The 17,419-nt window shown below is 41.1% G+C and overlaps 1 protein-coding gene across 3 annotated transcripts in view; it reads left to right on the top strand.

The window, feature by feature from the left end:
• Nucleotides 1-15,912, top strand: part of LOC148885970 (voltage-gated potassium channel KCNC1-like) — a 77,486-nt gene extending 61,574 nt beyond the window's left edge. Inside the window, exons 4-5 of one of the 3 annotated variants that reach the window (XM_089018991.1) lie at nucleotides 342-554; nucleotides 14,522-15,912. In XM_089018991.1, the coding sequence (XP_088875117.1) occupies nucleotides 342-554; nucleotides 14,522-14,562 (254 nt within the window). In that variant the 3' untranslated portion in view covers nucleotides 14,563-15,912. Of the gene's footprint in view, nucleotides 1-341; nucleotides 555-10,698; nucleotides 11,581-14,518 lie in introns of those variants that run through there. The other 2 variants (XM_089018990.1, XM_089018989.1) reach the window with 2 other exon arrangements.
• The last annotated feature ends 1,507 nt before the right edge of the window (nucleotides 15,913-17,419 follow it).

The raw sequence follows: 17,419 nt of genomic DNA, 5'->3' as shown, positions 1-17,419 counted from the left end.
ACATACACAGCAGGTTGATTGACCCGCCCAAATTGTCCCTAGTTGTGAGTGTGATAACGGTTTTCCGTTTATGTGTCCTACGATTGGCTGGTAAACAATTTAGGGTATACCCCACCTATTGCACGAAGACAGCCGCGATCAGCTCCACCACACCCGTGACTCTCGTGAGGAGAAGCGGATTAGAAAACGGATATTACTAACTTCCTTTGTTTACATCATCCGTATCATGTTCCACAATGTCATTACCACTATTCTTATGTCAGCTTTCAATTTACTATTTTTCTGCTCTTAAATGCCCCCTCACCCTTGATTTCCTACTGCTTTATTTCCTTCCCGCGCAGATTCCAAACCAAATGGTGATGCGGCAGCGAATGCAGCAGCACTGGCTAATGAAGACTGTCCCACCATTGATCAGGTTTTGGGGGATGAGCGGAGCCCAGCCATCAGGGGTCACGGTTCCACCACCAGCCGCGAACGTTACCCACAGGATCGAGCCTGCTTCCTACTGAGTGCTGGGGAATTCCAGCGTACAACGGATGGCAACGTTCGGAAAGGTAGGCGAGGCAAGTGGTGTGTAGAAAAACCGAAGGTGGCAAGAACTTTACAACACAGGCCGCTGGTTCTTAACGCATGGGGCTTTATTTTCTGGAATAGGGCATTCGCGGTGGATTACAATGTGGCGGATCTTGGTTGACCCACTACTTTGGTAAACTGGCCTCCGACAGACTAGCCGTGACGACACAGCATAGGGAGCGAAGTATGAGTTTCACCTGGCAGACTGAGAATTCGGTGGTAATATTCAATCTAAACTCTCGGTTGTTTAGTTGACGTCTTTGCTGCTGCGGGTGAGACTGCATATTTAAATCACTTGCACACAGATAGTGAATTAATTCCCAACCTTTAAATAACTTGAGAAGAACAAATAATCAGGATTTTCTTTAGCCTTCCATATCGTACATTTTTTAAACCATTCTCTCAGTCGTACAGGAGTGGTCCATCGATGAAAAGGTTTCTTCAGCCGTCATCTGTACTTCTTTGAAGGTGTCGGACGTTTCGTCGGACGTTTCGCTTCTCATCCAAGAGGCTTCGTCAAGATAGGCTGCCAAATGAAAAACAAGGTAATGTAGTGTATTCAATACATCGTAAAAATGAAAATTGTAGAGAGCAATTCATTGGGGAGACTAAACAAATTCGGAAAAAACATCGCAGGGATAATACGAGTGGGCCTCAATCTGCAATACATATGCACCTAAAAGCTAGCAACCACTCATTTGAAGACAATGACGTTAAAATCTTAGTGAAAGAAAATAGATGGTTTGAAAGGGGAGTAAAAGAAGGTATTTTCATAAAACAGCAAAACCCTTCACTAAATCGCCATGGTGGGGTGAGGTTTAATTTGGATCGTTCTTACAATAGACTTCTAAGGCAACATATGTTTAGTTATGCTGATGAGGTGATACCAGAGCAAATGGGGCAATCAGGCCAGTCGTAGACCCCATAATCAGGCAGGAAAATAGAAGCAATCAGTCAGGACAATAGAAGCAATCAGTGTAGCCTAAAGGTATAGTCCTCTGCTCCCCCCAACCTGAAAGCAGGGACATATCATAGCAGAGGTCTGGCACCGCCACCTCTGGACTGTAGCGCCAAACGACCAAGAACTTTTAGTTCGCTGACGAAGCCTCTTGGATGAGAAGCGAAACGTCCGACACCTTCAAAGAAGTACAGATGAGAGCTGAAGAAGCCTTTTTATCCAATTTATCTTTATCTCGTTGTTAAAATTTCTAAATTAATGCCAAAAATTTATTTTTTTAAATCTATTTTTTTCCAAAAACATGCACCAAAACCCTTGTATCTTTAAAAGAAAATCAGCCACCCTGCACACTTTATGAGAATTGTAACAGTGCTTTACAACTGATACACTCTCTCCACATGGTACTTGTGACACCTTGCAACATTTCCTTGCAAGTCAAAAAATTATAAAAAAAAAAAATATGCTGATTTTAAAGATTATGTTGATTGCTTAATTTTTCCAACTGTGGTCTTAAATATTACACATCTAATGCATTTTCCGAGTGTCATCTGTCATAAAGAGTTTTTTCTTCTTTTTGTTATACAAGATTCACATTCTTTTGCCGTTAAATTAATTTGGTTTATACATCGAATGGGAGAGATTGTAAAGCCACCAATCGCAGAGCACAATCATCCAAATTCAATTATTAAATGTCACATTTACAACAATAAATTTTAGATGCAAGCCATGAACTGTAATCTTTTTTAATGATGAATTTTCATATCTTGCTTACAGGAGAAGCAGAAAAGAAAACAGTTCAAAATCTTGCAAAATAATTCCAAGACATCCTTTAGCTAGTTGATTTCAAATCTCTTTCTCCAAACGGCCTAAATTAAAATTGAAACAAACTACATCAATACATTATACAATACATTAACCCTTTCATTGTCACGGTTTGCGAGGTGGTGATGGCGGGTGCGAATCCCAAAAAGCAGGCAGGAGTGAGTAGGAGGTTGTTTGACAAATTGTATTAAAATAAAGGTCAGCAGGTACAAAATGTAAAACATCAAAATCATCTGAATGGAAAAAATACAAAGTAGCAAAAGACCAAAAGTAAAAGTCCGCCAAGGTTAAACAAACACATACACAATGCATGCAGCCAACAAGCAGCAAACAATGAACCGATAACGAATGGTCGTGCCGGGTGTCCTTTTAAGTGACAGTGATTATAACGACCAGCACCTGCAAGGGTGCCGGCAGGGCTGGCGTCTCTACCCGTTGGTCGCCAATCTGATCGGGACGACCAGCACCTGTGCAGGTGCAGGCGGGGCCGACAGAGCCCCCTGTTGGTCGCCAACCAGATCATGACATTCATCCACCAATATGTTTGTTCTTGTATATTTGACCTTTGCTACAGCGCAGTGTACACAGCGATGGTTGTTTTAAAGTACGCGATCAATAAAGGTGAGTTGAGTTGTAACCTGATAACGATGATAAAATGTCCATTGTCACGACCGCTATCTCTCAAACGGTTAATGCAATACGGGAAAAAAACATCCCCAAAACAAACAAAATCACAATGATTCCATACATCCACATTCCACCGCTGCTTCCTCCGACTCGCAAACACGTACGCACGTTTGCACACGCACGCACACAAGCGCACGCACAGGCACACGCACGCACACACACGCACATACACACGCATACCGCACACACACACGCACGTGCACACACACGCACACACACATACACAGTCAGCACATTTTTATGATTAGCTGAGTGCATCACTGTTTAGAATGCGCGTTTGTGTATTAGTGAGAATGATCCTCCAGAATGCCATGTTGCTTCAAGGTAATGGAGTTTTCACAACGATATCAGCCAGTCAGTACGTCAGTGTTTTGACAGTCAAATTCCATTTTGTTTTTGTGTTCCCGTTTAAGTCCTTGCATTGTGACAAGTCACATGGTTGTACAAAGTCAGAGGATCAGAGAATCAGAATCAGAAAACCTTTATTCGTCCCACAATGGGGTAATTTGCAGTCCACAGCAGCAATTTGAAAGGGGATGGGGGGGGGGGGGGGGCGAAAAGGTAAAAAACAGGTTCTTCTAAGCATAATAGAAATGTCAGAGTGCTGAGATGTATACTGTAACTGTGTAAAAACGTTTCATAAATAAATGTGCATAGTGCAAGTATTAAAAAAAAGTATATTTGATAGATGTAATTGTGTTGAGTCAACATAAGGTGGCTGGAGTCCAGGTGTTTTTTTTTGTATGTTAAAAGTATGTTGACTGTCTGTCTGTGACTGACAGTCACATGATCCATCTGTTGTTTTTTTCAGCCTGTTTTTTTTTGTTCCTGTCTTGTGTTCTAATTTGGTTCATATTTGTTTCTGTCTGTTCCTTTTTCAGCTGTCTTCGCCTCATCCTGCTCCTCCTCCTCAAACCCCGTCTCTTCTCACTCTGGTATCTACTGATAGGGGATGCTAAAACACCCATATGGTGGAATGGATTCATCCAAGCAAAACAAAATTTGCAAAAGCAACCATTGCAATTCAATTGTTCGAGTTGCACATGTTGCGACACATGTTATTTACTGTCGACAATTTCTGTATTTGGCAATATAAGCTTGATATAGTCATGAGTGAGAGAGTATTACTGTTATTTTTATTACGACGATTATAGTCCCAGGGAACGTAGGTGCCAGAGTGAAAGCGGCCAATTTGCACTGGACAGCAGGTTTTTGTGCCAGGCCATTGAGAGTTGGTGGTTGATTGGTTGATCTTCTCTGTCTCCTTTGGAACTGAGCCCAACACAGTCTTTTAGACCACAGCCCTCTGACAAAGGACTGCAGTCCAAAATTGCATTACAGAATCTGACTGGATTTTACTAAGAACCATTTTGATTTATACCCAAATATAAACATAGCATTGACTACCAATTGGTGTCACGTGGTGCTTTTGTTGCCCCTCAACTACTGATTTCTGATCGCTTGAGTGACTCAACAATCTGTAGTTGGCGTTTGAAATAAGTGACATTTTTCAAGGGCTGCGTTAATTCGAGAGTCAGTTGGATGGAAACCTGCAGACATTAAAAAATAAAAATAGTAATTCATAAACACAGCAATTTGTATTGGCCGGCATCACAGAGGTTTGCTGTACAGATCATACTGTCAGCTGTGATTTGGGAAATTATAGAAACAATTTGAAATGATGATTATTTTTTGAAATGGTTCCTTTTTCTCACTTGAAGCTCCAACTGCGTATTGTCATGTTAATTAAAAACATATTTCTCACACATGGGGTTCTTGTAACTTTTGTGAATGTTTCTTCCTTGTGAAAAAGGTTTGTATTCACTCAAGAATTGTGTGACTGTGCATGATGTTAACCGGTAAAATGTATCAAATAGCGACTCATTGGTCTGTTGAATGCATCATGAACAGCGTTGCCAAGCACATTCTCTCGCAGTGCTTCGGTGTTATTTGCACGCATTACATGAGGCAATCTGCATATATTTGGCAGAGAAATTGTCCACCTTTATGTAAGTGAGCCTCATTGATAAACAGTGTCTAATTCATGAACACCAGCCACATGCAGTTTGAATGAAGCAAATAATACCTTAAGAAGGCAGATGTACACTTAATATAAAAAATATCAAAACAATCGGCAGCATGTTTTGGATTTCGTTGGCATTATAATGTCCTTCTCATTTTTTGATTGTGCGCGTTATAATCCAATGCACCTTATATATGGATCTTCTTTTCCTTTCGGATTTTCCCTTCAGGGGTTGCCACAGCGAATCAATGTCCTCCATCTTCAGAGGTGATTCGCATGTTTGTTTTGGCCAAGCTTTTACGTCAGATGTCCTTCATGACACAACCCTTTATATTTATCCGGGCTTGGAACCGGCACAATAAGACACTGGCTTGTGTCCGATACCTTTTTTTTGTTTCCTAACTGACATCAGAAAAACGTTTTGTAGCATCTAAAATACCCAAAACACACAGGCTGATACTTTTAGTCAAATGCAAAACACCAATAAAAATGACTTATTTAAAATGTCCCAAAACTGCCACAAATGAGCTTGAAACTGGGGAGATTCAGAAAGTCCCAGCCCCTTGTTCGTGACGTCACTTTAGGTCACAAACTGCCTTGCTCCAGAATCAAAACAATGGCTTCAGAGATTTCAGATTCGGAGAAGATGCTTTCTTGTTACTCATCCAGTTATTAATATGATTTAAATAGTTGAAAGCATAAATGTTTGCAATCGATTAAAGAAGTCCTTCCGTATGAATTCGAGTAGTCTGCAAGCGATGAAACCAGTGAAGATCTGGACTCCGATGTAGCACCCAGAAAATGCACAAGATGGCGCACAAGCTGCGTTTCGTCCAGTATATGAAGCCGCTTATAAGAGCTGTAAAGCCAGCCTTGATTGGTTAAAATCCGTAGTAGGTTTTACGCACACACAAAACAGACAGCCGTTGTGGCTTCGCGTGTTGGATCTCCTATGACAATTGAAACAGGGATTACATTTAGTTTCCAAAGACACCAAGAATCAAAATGCAGTTCGGATGCTACAACTGGGATTCAGCAGTGTCGGCGCTGAGAAAATAACAGGATGGGTGAATGCAAGTGGCTTGTGAATCTCACAGTTCATCAATTCGTCCTGCAAATTGAACAATTTCTCAATCACAAATGCCAGCTCTGTTTGCGAATTGTTGCGGTCCACATCATCTGCATGAAAAGCATAATGAAAAAAAATTAGTCATCATATTTTGCGAATCAACCTTATCCAATTTGTATCGTCATCAAATTCAATATGTATTGTATATATGAATCAAATCATCTGTTCATTGACTTCAGGGGATGACAATTGTCAGGTCAAAACAAGTGCAATGATCGTGTCACGATCATTATCTCAATAAATCTATAAACATTTCTTTTAGTAATTAATCACCAGCGCATCAAGCAACATTTACCTTGGCAATTTCCCCATTGTGGGACTACTAAAGGCATTCTGATTCTGAATTGCCAATTCCATCATATTCGAGATAAATGTTCCTATCAATTAGTCTAATTTCCCTGACTATTTCATTACTCTTTCCAATTGAACTGTCATTTACGAGAGGTCAACACAGTGGAATGTTGTGGGGGCCCCAGAATTGCCTCTGGGTGTTAAACCCCTCTTTGAAGTTATGTGCTGACAAAACCATTGATAAGAGGCATCGTAAATAACTCTGGCTTCTTTGAAATGGCTTAATCAAGCCGTATACAAAAGAAAGTTTAGCTCTATCTAAACGTGAATAATCATATCATTTTATATAATTAAAAACATCCCTATCTAATGATCCAGCAATCATCATCAGAATTACATATAATTCCATTTTGAGGTCGCCCGAAGTCAGATAACAATATTACTTGTCCCGATCGCAGACAAAAATATTGGAATCCTGACTTCAAGGTGTTCAATTCTCTTAGTGAAAACACTATCCAATCTAACAAAAATACTTTACTTTTGCCTTCAAATCCACTCAAGTTCAGCCTCTGTTTATTCATTTGTTCGTTGGCTTATTTATTTGGTCACTCAGTCTAATTTGCCTGCCTATTTAATTTAGTTTATGTTTTAAGTGGACGGAAGAGAGACCTGGGCGGCAAATTTACACGTAGGCAGGAACAAAGTTTTTCGCACAATACGTTCATGAATGTTAACGCAACAGCCTTATTCCATTTCTTTACGTTTATTTACCCATTCGGCCAACGAATCAATTCGCTGATTCTCGAATGCGGCTGCCTTATACGTATTTGTTTCAATTGTCTGTTTCAATTGTCATAGGAGAGCCGACACGCATAGCCACAACGGCTGGTGTAATGCACCTGCACATCTAGAGTTTGGCACACCCAACTGATGATTTGTGATCGATGACAAAGCCCCTATTGATAAAGGTTTATATTTCCAAAAGTATAATTTTTGGCATTTATTTCCGCACTTTACTTCCCACTTTTTTCCAGGTGTCCCCAAAAAATGTTTTCAATTCCATTATGTTGATTGTTTCCAGGCGTCCCAGAAAATGATCAGATTGATACAATGGACAGAAGGTCCTGATTTGCTCTTGTGAATCTTGAACCAACTCCTTTAGGGCAGAGAAGGAGGAGGAGGGATGGGCTGCCCACTCTCTCTGGGCAGCCCCCCCATCCCCCCCCCGTCCGTTTGTTTCAGCGAAGCTCACACCAAGCACCCCTCTGCGTCAACATCGCGCACATACACACACACAAACACAATGCACGCACATTCACAGACGTACACAAGAGACACACAAAAGGGAAGAAAGGCGGACAGACGGCTCCTCCAAAATGCCCCCCTCAGCCGACCCCCCTGCCCACGAACTATCCCCTGGACAATGAAACTCCCTCGGAAGCCCTGTAGCAACGGCTATCAATGCGTATAATGCGCTAGTGTTGATGAAAGCATTAATGTTACGGAAAATCCACAATCTACTGCAGCTGCAATTAAACAAAAAAATACTTAAATCGTCCGGTTAAAAATTAATCAATCACCAGCCCTCGTGTGTGACCCGAGTCTGACAACCGACTAATCCACAGTACGCTCGGCGCCCGGAAACCGACTCATAATCGGAATAGGCATTAGAGTTTCCCGTAGTAAGTCTACGCCCACAGAGCTTGGCTAGAATTGGTCTACCTTACCACATTCACCTGCCCACAAGATCACCGATGCGCAGATTAATCGTAATTAGAATTTTTTGATTTTTTTTTTCTGAAAAATTCTTATCAATGCATTCACTCAACACAGCTGAATGCTAGCGGCGCCACTCAGCCATGAAGCAATCCTGAGCGACACACACCAAGAAGGGAGGGGCGGCCCACTCGAACACTCTCGAAGGAAAAAGAAGGCTTAGTCTACTGGGAGAAACGTGGGGCCCACTCCTTCCCCCCCTCTCGATGCTATCAGCTAGGACCCGGAGTCTTCTCAGCACCAATTATAAAGGGTTTATCTTGATCGTTCGTCCCTGGCTTATTGCTTCAACGGATCATGATGGCAGAGGATGGTTAAATCAGCAGGAAGCCAAGTGTTGGACAGAAAGTTAGTTTAATCTTGAAGACAGCGGAGACATTGTGGGAGGTCGTCCGAGGGGGACGCAGGAAGGGAGAGAGAGAGAACGGACTGGTAGGGCATTTACATGGCGGACAGTGTGCGACACAATAGGTTGTGACGTAATGTAGATGCGACATCATGTAAGGGAAGGCAGGATATGACGTATCAGGAAGTCCAAAACGTAATCAAAGATTAGAAATCGATGTTTAAAGATGTTCGTATGGCGAATTACCCCAACAGTTTAGGCAGCTTTATCGTCAGAAATGGCTGCCTCACCATGACGAATGACACTATGTACGACGCTTAAAGTTCTCGAACCATCGGTGGCTAGCCTTGAAATCATCAATGGATTACAAACTTCCAGGTTGCCTCTTGACGATATCCAAGTGAAGTTGCCGTGCTTTCTCGGCAATAATTCCTTCACTCACGCTGTCCCCTACTTGCTGCTTTTCGTTAATCCAAATTAACAGAGGTTTTTCAAACTCTTCTATTGCCTAAGACCGTTGCTTAGAGAACATGGAAACACCCTTAGCAACACACGCACATTTAATAGCTTCCTTGTTCCGAAGGATTTTAGCAATGATAAACTTAGCATACCTGTACTGGGACGCTAAGTCACACAAACGTCTCGTTCGTGTTTCTCGATGATCTCCTTCTTCTGCTCGACCGTAATTTTGCTTTGTGTCCTCTTCGGCTGAACACTAGCATGTGGTGGGGTCTTTTTCGGTCACATAATAGTAAATGTATTCTTGATAACAAACCACGTATGCACTCAGAGAAAGGATGTCTGGAAAAGTAGTCCGGGAGCCACAGTGGCGCTGTTTGGCCGTGTGGTTTGGTGTTCTCTGCCGAAAACTAGTGCGCCAGCCATTGTGGCGCGCCGTGTTTCCCGAAAACTAGTTTGTATGCCAAGATTATATTCTCGCGAATTTAATGTCCGTAAGGCGTAAACTTCGTTAGCTAAAGTGTTCATTAGTCGAGGTATCACTGTACCTTGAAAATTTCACATTCTGTGATTTTGTCCTGTTTGGGATGTTTTGTTCCCAAATCCACCCATCCATTTATTTCTTAATATATTCTGGAGTCTATCCGAGCTGATTTACACTTGAACTGATTACTAGCCAATCACAGGGCACACATAACAACATTTCACACTCACAATCACAGTTAAAGACAATTTCGAGCGTTCCATTAACCTTGCATGTTTTCGAAATCTGGGAGTAAACCGGAGTACCTGGAGATAGCCCACATCGGCACAGGGAGAACATACAAACTCCACACAGGAATCGAACTGATCCCAAATGTTCATGGAAAATATACATTTGGAGATTTATAGAGGTTTTGTGAAGATTTTTTTTATTTGTAAAATATATATTGTGAAACAGACATGCAGGCCACTGGACCATTGTTGCATAAGTATACAAGAAGATATTGACCTAAAAACATTTGCAGTGCTGCCAGAGCGACATCTGTGTTTTGAAAATTGTCTGAGCTCAGTTCCAGATGACTTACCCTTGCATGTATTGCTCGCCACAGGTGATGTTTCCAAGGAACATGAACCATTATTATAAGCAACCTTGGAATGAGACAAAGAAGGACTCAAATTATGATTGAATTTTCACAAATATTTGAAGATTTGAGGATTTGTATTCAACGATTGTATCGTCCCTTGGACACACCTGTGCCAAACAATTGTATGTATTCAAGGGATATTGTGGCAACTGATTTTTGTAACCCATGTTTCTGTTTTGTCCTGTCTGTATCCGTTCATCTGTTTGTCCCTCTGTCTATCTGTCTGTCTTTTCCAACTTCCTCTTTTGGTTTAAACCATTGCATTCTGTTTGGCTGGTTTTGTTTTGAACTTCACAAAATGCTTGTTTGTCAACCAAATGGCCTATATTTGCTGGTTCTAATGTGTGCTGCTGTCATTTATACATACATGTATTTAACATCCGTTGACTTTCAAATTTGCACCGCAATCCCATAACAAACAACTACTTTGTCACGAAAAACATGGATGCGCATTGTGGTCGACATTTTTTTAATGTCCTTGGACTTGTGCATCTCATGGTCATGTAGCCGCAGGTTACGAGAAATCCCTCAGTCTAAATAACATCTCTGGGATGACGGGTGCTACACTGCGTCTCACCCCTATCACCAACTCCACCCTTGAGCATTTCGAGCCACGCGGCCTCAGGCGATGCCACTCCCCAATCCCCTCCATCTTGTAGTACAGTATAGCTACAGAGGAAATATCAACACACAAAACAACAGCCCATTTTGAGTTAGGCGGCAGGCAAAACAACAAAAGACACACTTGGAAAGCTGTACTTTCAAAACATACTCTACTAATACAGATCATTGTAAAGGAAATGAAGGCCCAAAATGGCTCAACATTAAATATATTGACATAGGTCAGTAGATTGGCAGGTGTATAATTTTTAATACTCAAACATACCTGCGTGACTAATAAAGACAAAGACGTGGTCAGTTTAGCTTGGTATCACATAATATCGGAATCAGAAAGCCTTTAATAGTCCCACAATGGAGAAATAGCTAAGCTAACTTCCCTGTGCTACTACTTCACACTGTCAATTGCACTTGCACTCGTCCCAACTAATCGTTGGCGATGTCGTCGAACTCTTAAACCGTTCTTTGTTGAAGTGCACAATAGAGCAGTGGCATCGTGTAGAGGTAGCTGGCATATTGTACAAAGAACAGTCATGTATGTCATATGACATACATAACTGTTTGTACAGTATGTGAAGAAACACTTTGGGTTAATCTGTAGTTTCTTCAGTGCAAATCCAACCCGAACAAAGTGTGTTGTGTTGGTTAGTTTATCGGCAATTTTGCACCTGAGCGACAGTATCACAAAAATGAAATATACCGCTGTACAGTCTCTAACCTATATCCAACTTTGATTTTATAGTACTGGCCTTAGAGGGGATGTGTGTTAAATTGTTACAAAATATGAAGGATGTACTAACTTTAGTGCACTCGAGGAATGCCCTTAGACAAGAAACGAAGCCCATCGTACATGCGCACAGATAAAAAGAAACGCACAAACACACAAAAGACTAGCATGTATTTGTATGTAATGACAGAAAAAAGAACATGATGGTATATATCTACAAGTAGATCGGGAAAAAAACCAAAATAAATTCTATGTAAAAATTACTTTGATACTTCTGCACCTTCAATGCAATATTAAATGAAAGCCATTCTGAGATGCACGAGGCACCGCTTTAGTTCTCGCTTAGTCCAAGCAAGCGGGAAAAGAGTTTGAAGGAATTGCATTATGTCCCCACAATCTAAAATAGAAAAAAAAATATACACCGATCAGCTTTCTCCTGCTTTCAACTCGAGCCTCATGCTGATGCACAGTCATCATGCATCACAGTCACGTTGCGGGAGAAATGGTGAAAAATATCATCAGAAATGTTTCATTAATTATGGATAAACCATGAACGTAGGAACCCGCTGTGGTTGGTAAAGAAATATTGGGAAGAAATAATGTATTCTACTTTCATTTTTATCCTCCGCAGTAGTCATAGTTTTCTAGACTCATTACGACACTCTTTAGACCTCTTAAAGGTGTTCCAATAAACCTAAAGGAGAAAGGCAAATTATCTGTGGTTTTACCTGTCCACCACGTACATGTTTTACATCCTAAAGCGAACAACTCGTTCTCGTAACATATCGTATTTAAATGTGACGTCAATCATCATAGCCCATTTGCTGTTATTAACCCTTTCATGTACCAATAATGAAAACCTGTCACCCAATAACATGAAAAGCTGTCCACGGTACTAACCGCTGTCCCTGAAAGGGTTAATACGCCAACGCAGTCATTTTATTAATTTTGTTAGACACAAAGCTTAATCTGTCAATGTGGGATTACAGTGTATGCATTCTCAAAGTGGGACTGTAATGTTTGCTTGGTTTGATGTCAATCACAAGTCTAGAAATGCAGCTTCCTTTTATTTTGGAGTGAGTCAAAAGACATAAATTTTGGCAATCGCTGTCACTGAAAAAGATGGGATGCCTGGGGAGCAAAGTTTCTGTGTCACCCCCATGAGCTCCCCACGCAATCTCACCTGAGATCTCAGTAAAGGACTGAGCTGCATTGTTGATTATTTTTGTTTGGTTTGATAAATGAGTCAACATATTTCAAGAGGCAGCCTCCTGTAAGAATTATGAGGAACAAATGCAAGAATAGTAGGGAAAAAATATTTTTGAAGGGTTCTCATTAAAAGACAACCGACACCATTTTTTTGTTTCCTAACTGACATCAGAAAAACGTTTTATAGCATCTAAAATACCCAAAACGTGCAGGCTGATATTTTTAGTCAAATGGAAAACATCAATAAAAATGACTTAAAGTGACCCAAAACTGCCACAAATGAACTCGAAACTGGGAAGATTCAGAAAGTCCCCGCCCCCGTGTTCGTGATGTCCCGTTAGGATTGGCCCACCCACAAACTGCCTTGCTCCAGAATCAAAACACTGGCTTCAGAGGGTTCAGATTCGGAGAAGATGCTTTCTTGTTACTCATCCAGTTATGAATATTATTCAAATAGTTCTGAAGAGGAAATCATAAATATTTGCAATCGATTAAAGAAGTCCTTCCGTATCAATTTGAGCCATCTGCAAGCGATGAAACCGGTGAAGATCTGGACTCTGGTGTAGCAGCCCAGAAAATGCACAACATGGTGCACAGACGGCGTTTCGTCCAGTATATGCAGCCGCTAATAAGAGCCGACCTTCGGTTAAAGCCGTGTGATTGGTTAAAATCAGAGGTAGAAGACATTGGGGTGGGTTTTATGCACACACACAAAAGAGACAGCGGCACAATTTGAGCAGCACACGAACATCAGAGATGTTGAGACGAGAGAGAGCTCGACAGCGCTACAGAGTAACAAATGACACGGTGGAAAGTGGATGTTTGTCCGATCGCTTTGCTCCACTAATATAGCGATTGCTCTCTTTCACCAGGTGAGCTCACAGTTAGCATGCAGTGTGAATAAATGAGTAAACATGCATCAAACTTCCGCTATCCAAGCGCCGAATCGCTAACTCTGGTTATTTTCCTCGTTCACCTCTGCTGGTGCTCTATTGCTCTGGTCCGTTGGAAATTGTTGCTTTGTCCGCTGGGAATTTGTCTAAACTTACACCTTCTTTATGCGTCTTACCGCAATTGGCTGCCACACGATTCACCATCACGTTATTTATGTAGTTTTCCTTCTAATTTCGCGATCAACACAGTGTTTTAAGATGAAAAAAAGTCCCCAAAATGCATTGTGTGTCGCTTTCTCGGTCAGGGGCGTACCGAATGTGATGTCACTTCCGACATCGGCATCAACTCGATAACAAGACTTCATGAATATTGAGCGTGACTTTTAAAAAGTCAAATATAGCTATATGCGATGGAATCTTTGTAAAATGCGCTCAGTAGAACTCATTTGAAGTGATTTAAAAAAAATATGGACGCAACTTGTCCGAAGTTGTCGGTTGTCCTTTAATAGTCTTTCAAAAAAAGTGGCGGGTAGTGAAGGAAGGGGGTTAAGGCGCCGCATGTACAAAACTATAGAGGCGCAATTATTCTACATTTTGCTACACTTTTTATGTGCCGTGACAAGCGTAGTAACTCTGCAGCTCAGCCTGGATATGAGAATTTCATCTCATTGCCCATCACCACCAACAGCGATACAACGTTGCGCTGACTCCAATGTGATTTGGCTGGAAATGGCAAGATTTTTAGTTCACACCCTTTTTTTGGCTTCTCTTTCTTTCCCTGTTGTAACCCTCATGAACCCCCCCCCCCCCTTCTAACTCCACCCCCTATCTCCCTTCCTCTTCTGGCCATCCATCTCTTGTCTCGGCTGTGGCAATTCAGTAGGAGGCACCATAAACGGCTACTGGAGCGACAGCCCTTGGTAGAGGTGCAAATGGACAAAAGCAACAAGCTGCATGGGAGGAACTTGAGGGCAAAAACGAGACAGCATTCTACATCCAAATATGCAAAGGAGACAAAAGAGACTGTACTGTGGGATCTGTGATGTTGTATTCCGACGCAACTAGTGTGCACATGGATGGATGTGTGCGTGTGTGTGTGTGTGCGCGCGCGCATGTGTGTGCGTGTGTGTGTGTGTGTTCACATGTGCACATGCATCTACCTCTGCACAGATGCGCAAATGTCAACTTTTTTGAGAAGAGAAAGGAATACTGTACTGAGCAAAGGTTGTATTGATTCTTTGCCTACTGAAGCATCTTTTTATGTGACACTCCTCCCCAATCACCCTCTGTACTTTCTTCAAAATAGGAGGCCCGTTCCCCTTATTCCTCAAAATACAGCAGCAAATGATTTATTTCATATTGATGAATGTATTTAGCCTCTGGTTAATATTATGCTATTGTTTTCAGCATTCCTTTCATGATGAATTGGAAAAGAGTGTTCAGCCAATAATTTTACACCCCGTGTGAGGGGTGTAAAAATATCGTTCATATAATTTAGATGACAATTCTGATCATCACAAAAAACAAAATCTGTTGCTTTTATAGTTTTGTGTCTGGTGTTCTGTTCATAAATTTGCCTAACAGGAAAATGTTTTTTTACAGGAAAATGAGTGATATTTGATCAAATGTGGTTGTTTTCATTCTGGGTAGGATGGAGTGGAAAAGGAGAGGAGATCAATATTGGTCTTAAGTGCTTAAAGTCGAGCTAGACATTAGAAGAGCTTTCTTGCCCATGATTGATTCCCCCCTGATTGTGCGCCAATAAGACAAATGTAGAGAGCGTGTTTCTGAACTTTTTAATGTCAGCCTTGCAATTTCTGTCAGCATAATTTACTGTCTAAAATAGGTCTCCAGCTCTACTTGTTGCATAGCAGCTTTAGATTTAGTCCTCATTTTGCAGCAAACGATAGCAAACTGGAGCTTTCTTTTGAAATTTGTGCTCACTCTTCGAAGTCTGTAGCCGATGTACTGTACCGGCACAAATGCTGACCTGCATAACGATGTCAGTGCGACTGCGCCACGATTCAGTCAATTTAAGGCAGCTTTAACGTGGACTGATTTAAATGAGAGTTGGTCCTGCAGGGTTTGAGGTTCATTGCACTAAATGGGCATGTTGGGCAAAAGCTTCAGTCTTCCCAGAAGGAATTACGATTAGATGTATTCATTCATTCATGTCCTTATTTATTTACTTTTGGGGGTACTTGACAAATACAGTATGTAGCTCACTGTAAGTAGCATGGACACAGTGCGTGAGAGCGCGCACGCACGCACGTACGCACACACACATGCACACACACACACATACACACACATTGAGACCCGTTTCTCTTGTTTCGCCTCCTCTTGAAAATATGTGCCACTTATGTCACGGTTATGTAGAAAATTTGTAAAATGTGCATTGTAATTAACTGCATGGATTTCCATTGCAAGCAATAAGGACTCTGGTATGAAAATAATGTGAGAGGGTGTTTGTTCAGATTCTTGTCTTGAGCTGATTAGAATCAACTTGCGTGTGTGTGCGTGTGTTTGTGTGTCTGTGTGCATGTGTGTGTGTGTGTGTGTGTGTGTGTGTGTGTGTGTGTGTGTGTGTGTGTGTGTGTGTGTGTGTGTGTGTATGTGTGTGCGTGTGTTTGTGTGTGTGCGTGTGTGTACGCTTGTGAGTGAGTGAGTGAGTGAGTGAGTGAGTGAGTGAGTGAGTGAGTGAGTGAGTGAGTGAGTGAGTGAGTGAGTGTGTTCTGGCACATGCATCTGCACTAACAAAAGCATGAAAAAAATCTCTGAATGCAAAAAGAGGCGAGACATGCTGACATTATGCATGCCAAAATGCTATGATGCTACTGATCCGTCAAGACCAAGCTAGGTACTGTAACGGGGCTGGGCAAGGGTGGGAAAGTTTATTTTTGCAGGATGGGGAGGGATTACATTTCTTATGTCTTGTATAGCAACTTTCCTATTGATCTTAAGAGACTTGTGATAAGAGAAATGTTAACATGTTTAGCTCATGATTTACCCCCCTTTACTTCTGTGCTTCTTTTAATGATCAAAATGATTGCCACGTGCTGATCAGATTTATGCAAAGACATGCAGTAAACGTGCACGAATGCTAAGATATTAAACAAATATGAATAATAATTACAATCCAGCTTCTTCCATGAATGTTAGAATGACTGCTTTTCTGCATGAAGACGATTCTCTTATCCAGTTTTTTATTTGTTTGTTTTCTACATGATGTAGCAAATGCTTCTGTCGACAATTTCAACTTTTTGTTCAGGGGAGGCAAACATCTACAATGTCACAATTTAGTGTTTTTTCTATTGCGAAAACTGCATCGATCTTGGTTACAGGAACATTTTTAGTTATTGTACTACCTTATGTTTATATGTATTTTTATTGGGTGTATTACCTGTCTTTCAGTATTACCATACACCATACAATATTAACTTTACAGTAAAATACAGATGTGCATATTTGCATTAGATTTACATTTTTTAACCAGTAGAGTCATAAAAATAACATCATTTTTAAAGTGAGATAGCCATACGGTGCACTCAAGGTTGTCGTGATTCCTTTAAAAGTAGTATAGAACACTGAGGAATAAATATAAAGAGCTTTTTTTTTAAATTGTTGACTCAAAATAAACTCTTCAAACTAAAACTCCATAAATGTCATACAATTTGGAGACCGATCATTATGGCTTGGAAAAACATGCCTTTTTCTTTGCCTTATTATTGTTCATTTGAGGCGCCAGCACAGATGAATTCCAGGAATGCAAAAGAGAACG

The sequence above is a fragment of the Hippocampus bargibanti genome, linkage group LG17 (genome assembly GCF_051943395.1).
Source record: "Hippocampus bargibanti isolate YZ-2025 linkage group LG17, ASM5194339v1, whole genome shotgun sequence".
Classification (NCBI taxonomy): Eukaryota; Metazoa; Chordata; class Actinopteri; order Syngnathiformes; family Syngnathidae; genus Hippocampus; species Hippocampus bargibanti.
The sequence above is the reverse complement of the archived record's forward strand: the minus strand, read 5'-3'. Positions and strand labels throughout refer to the sequence as shown.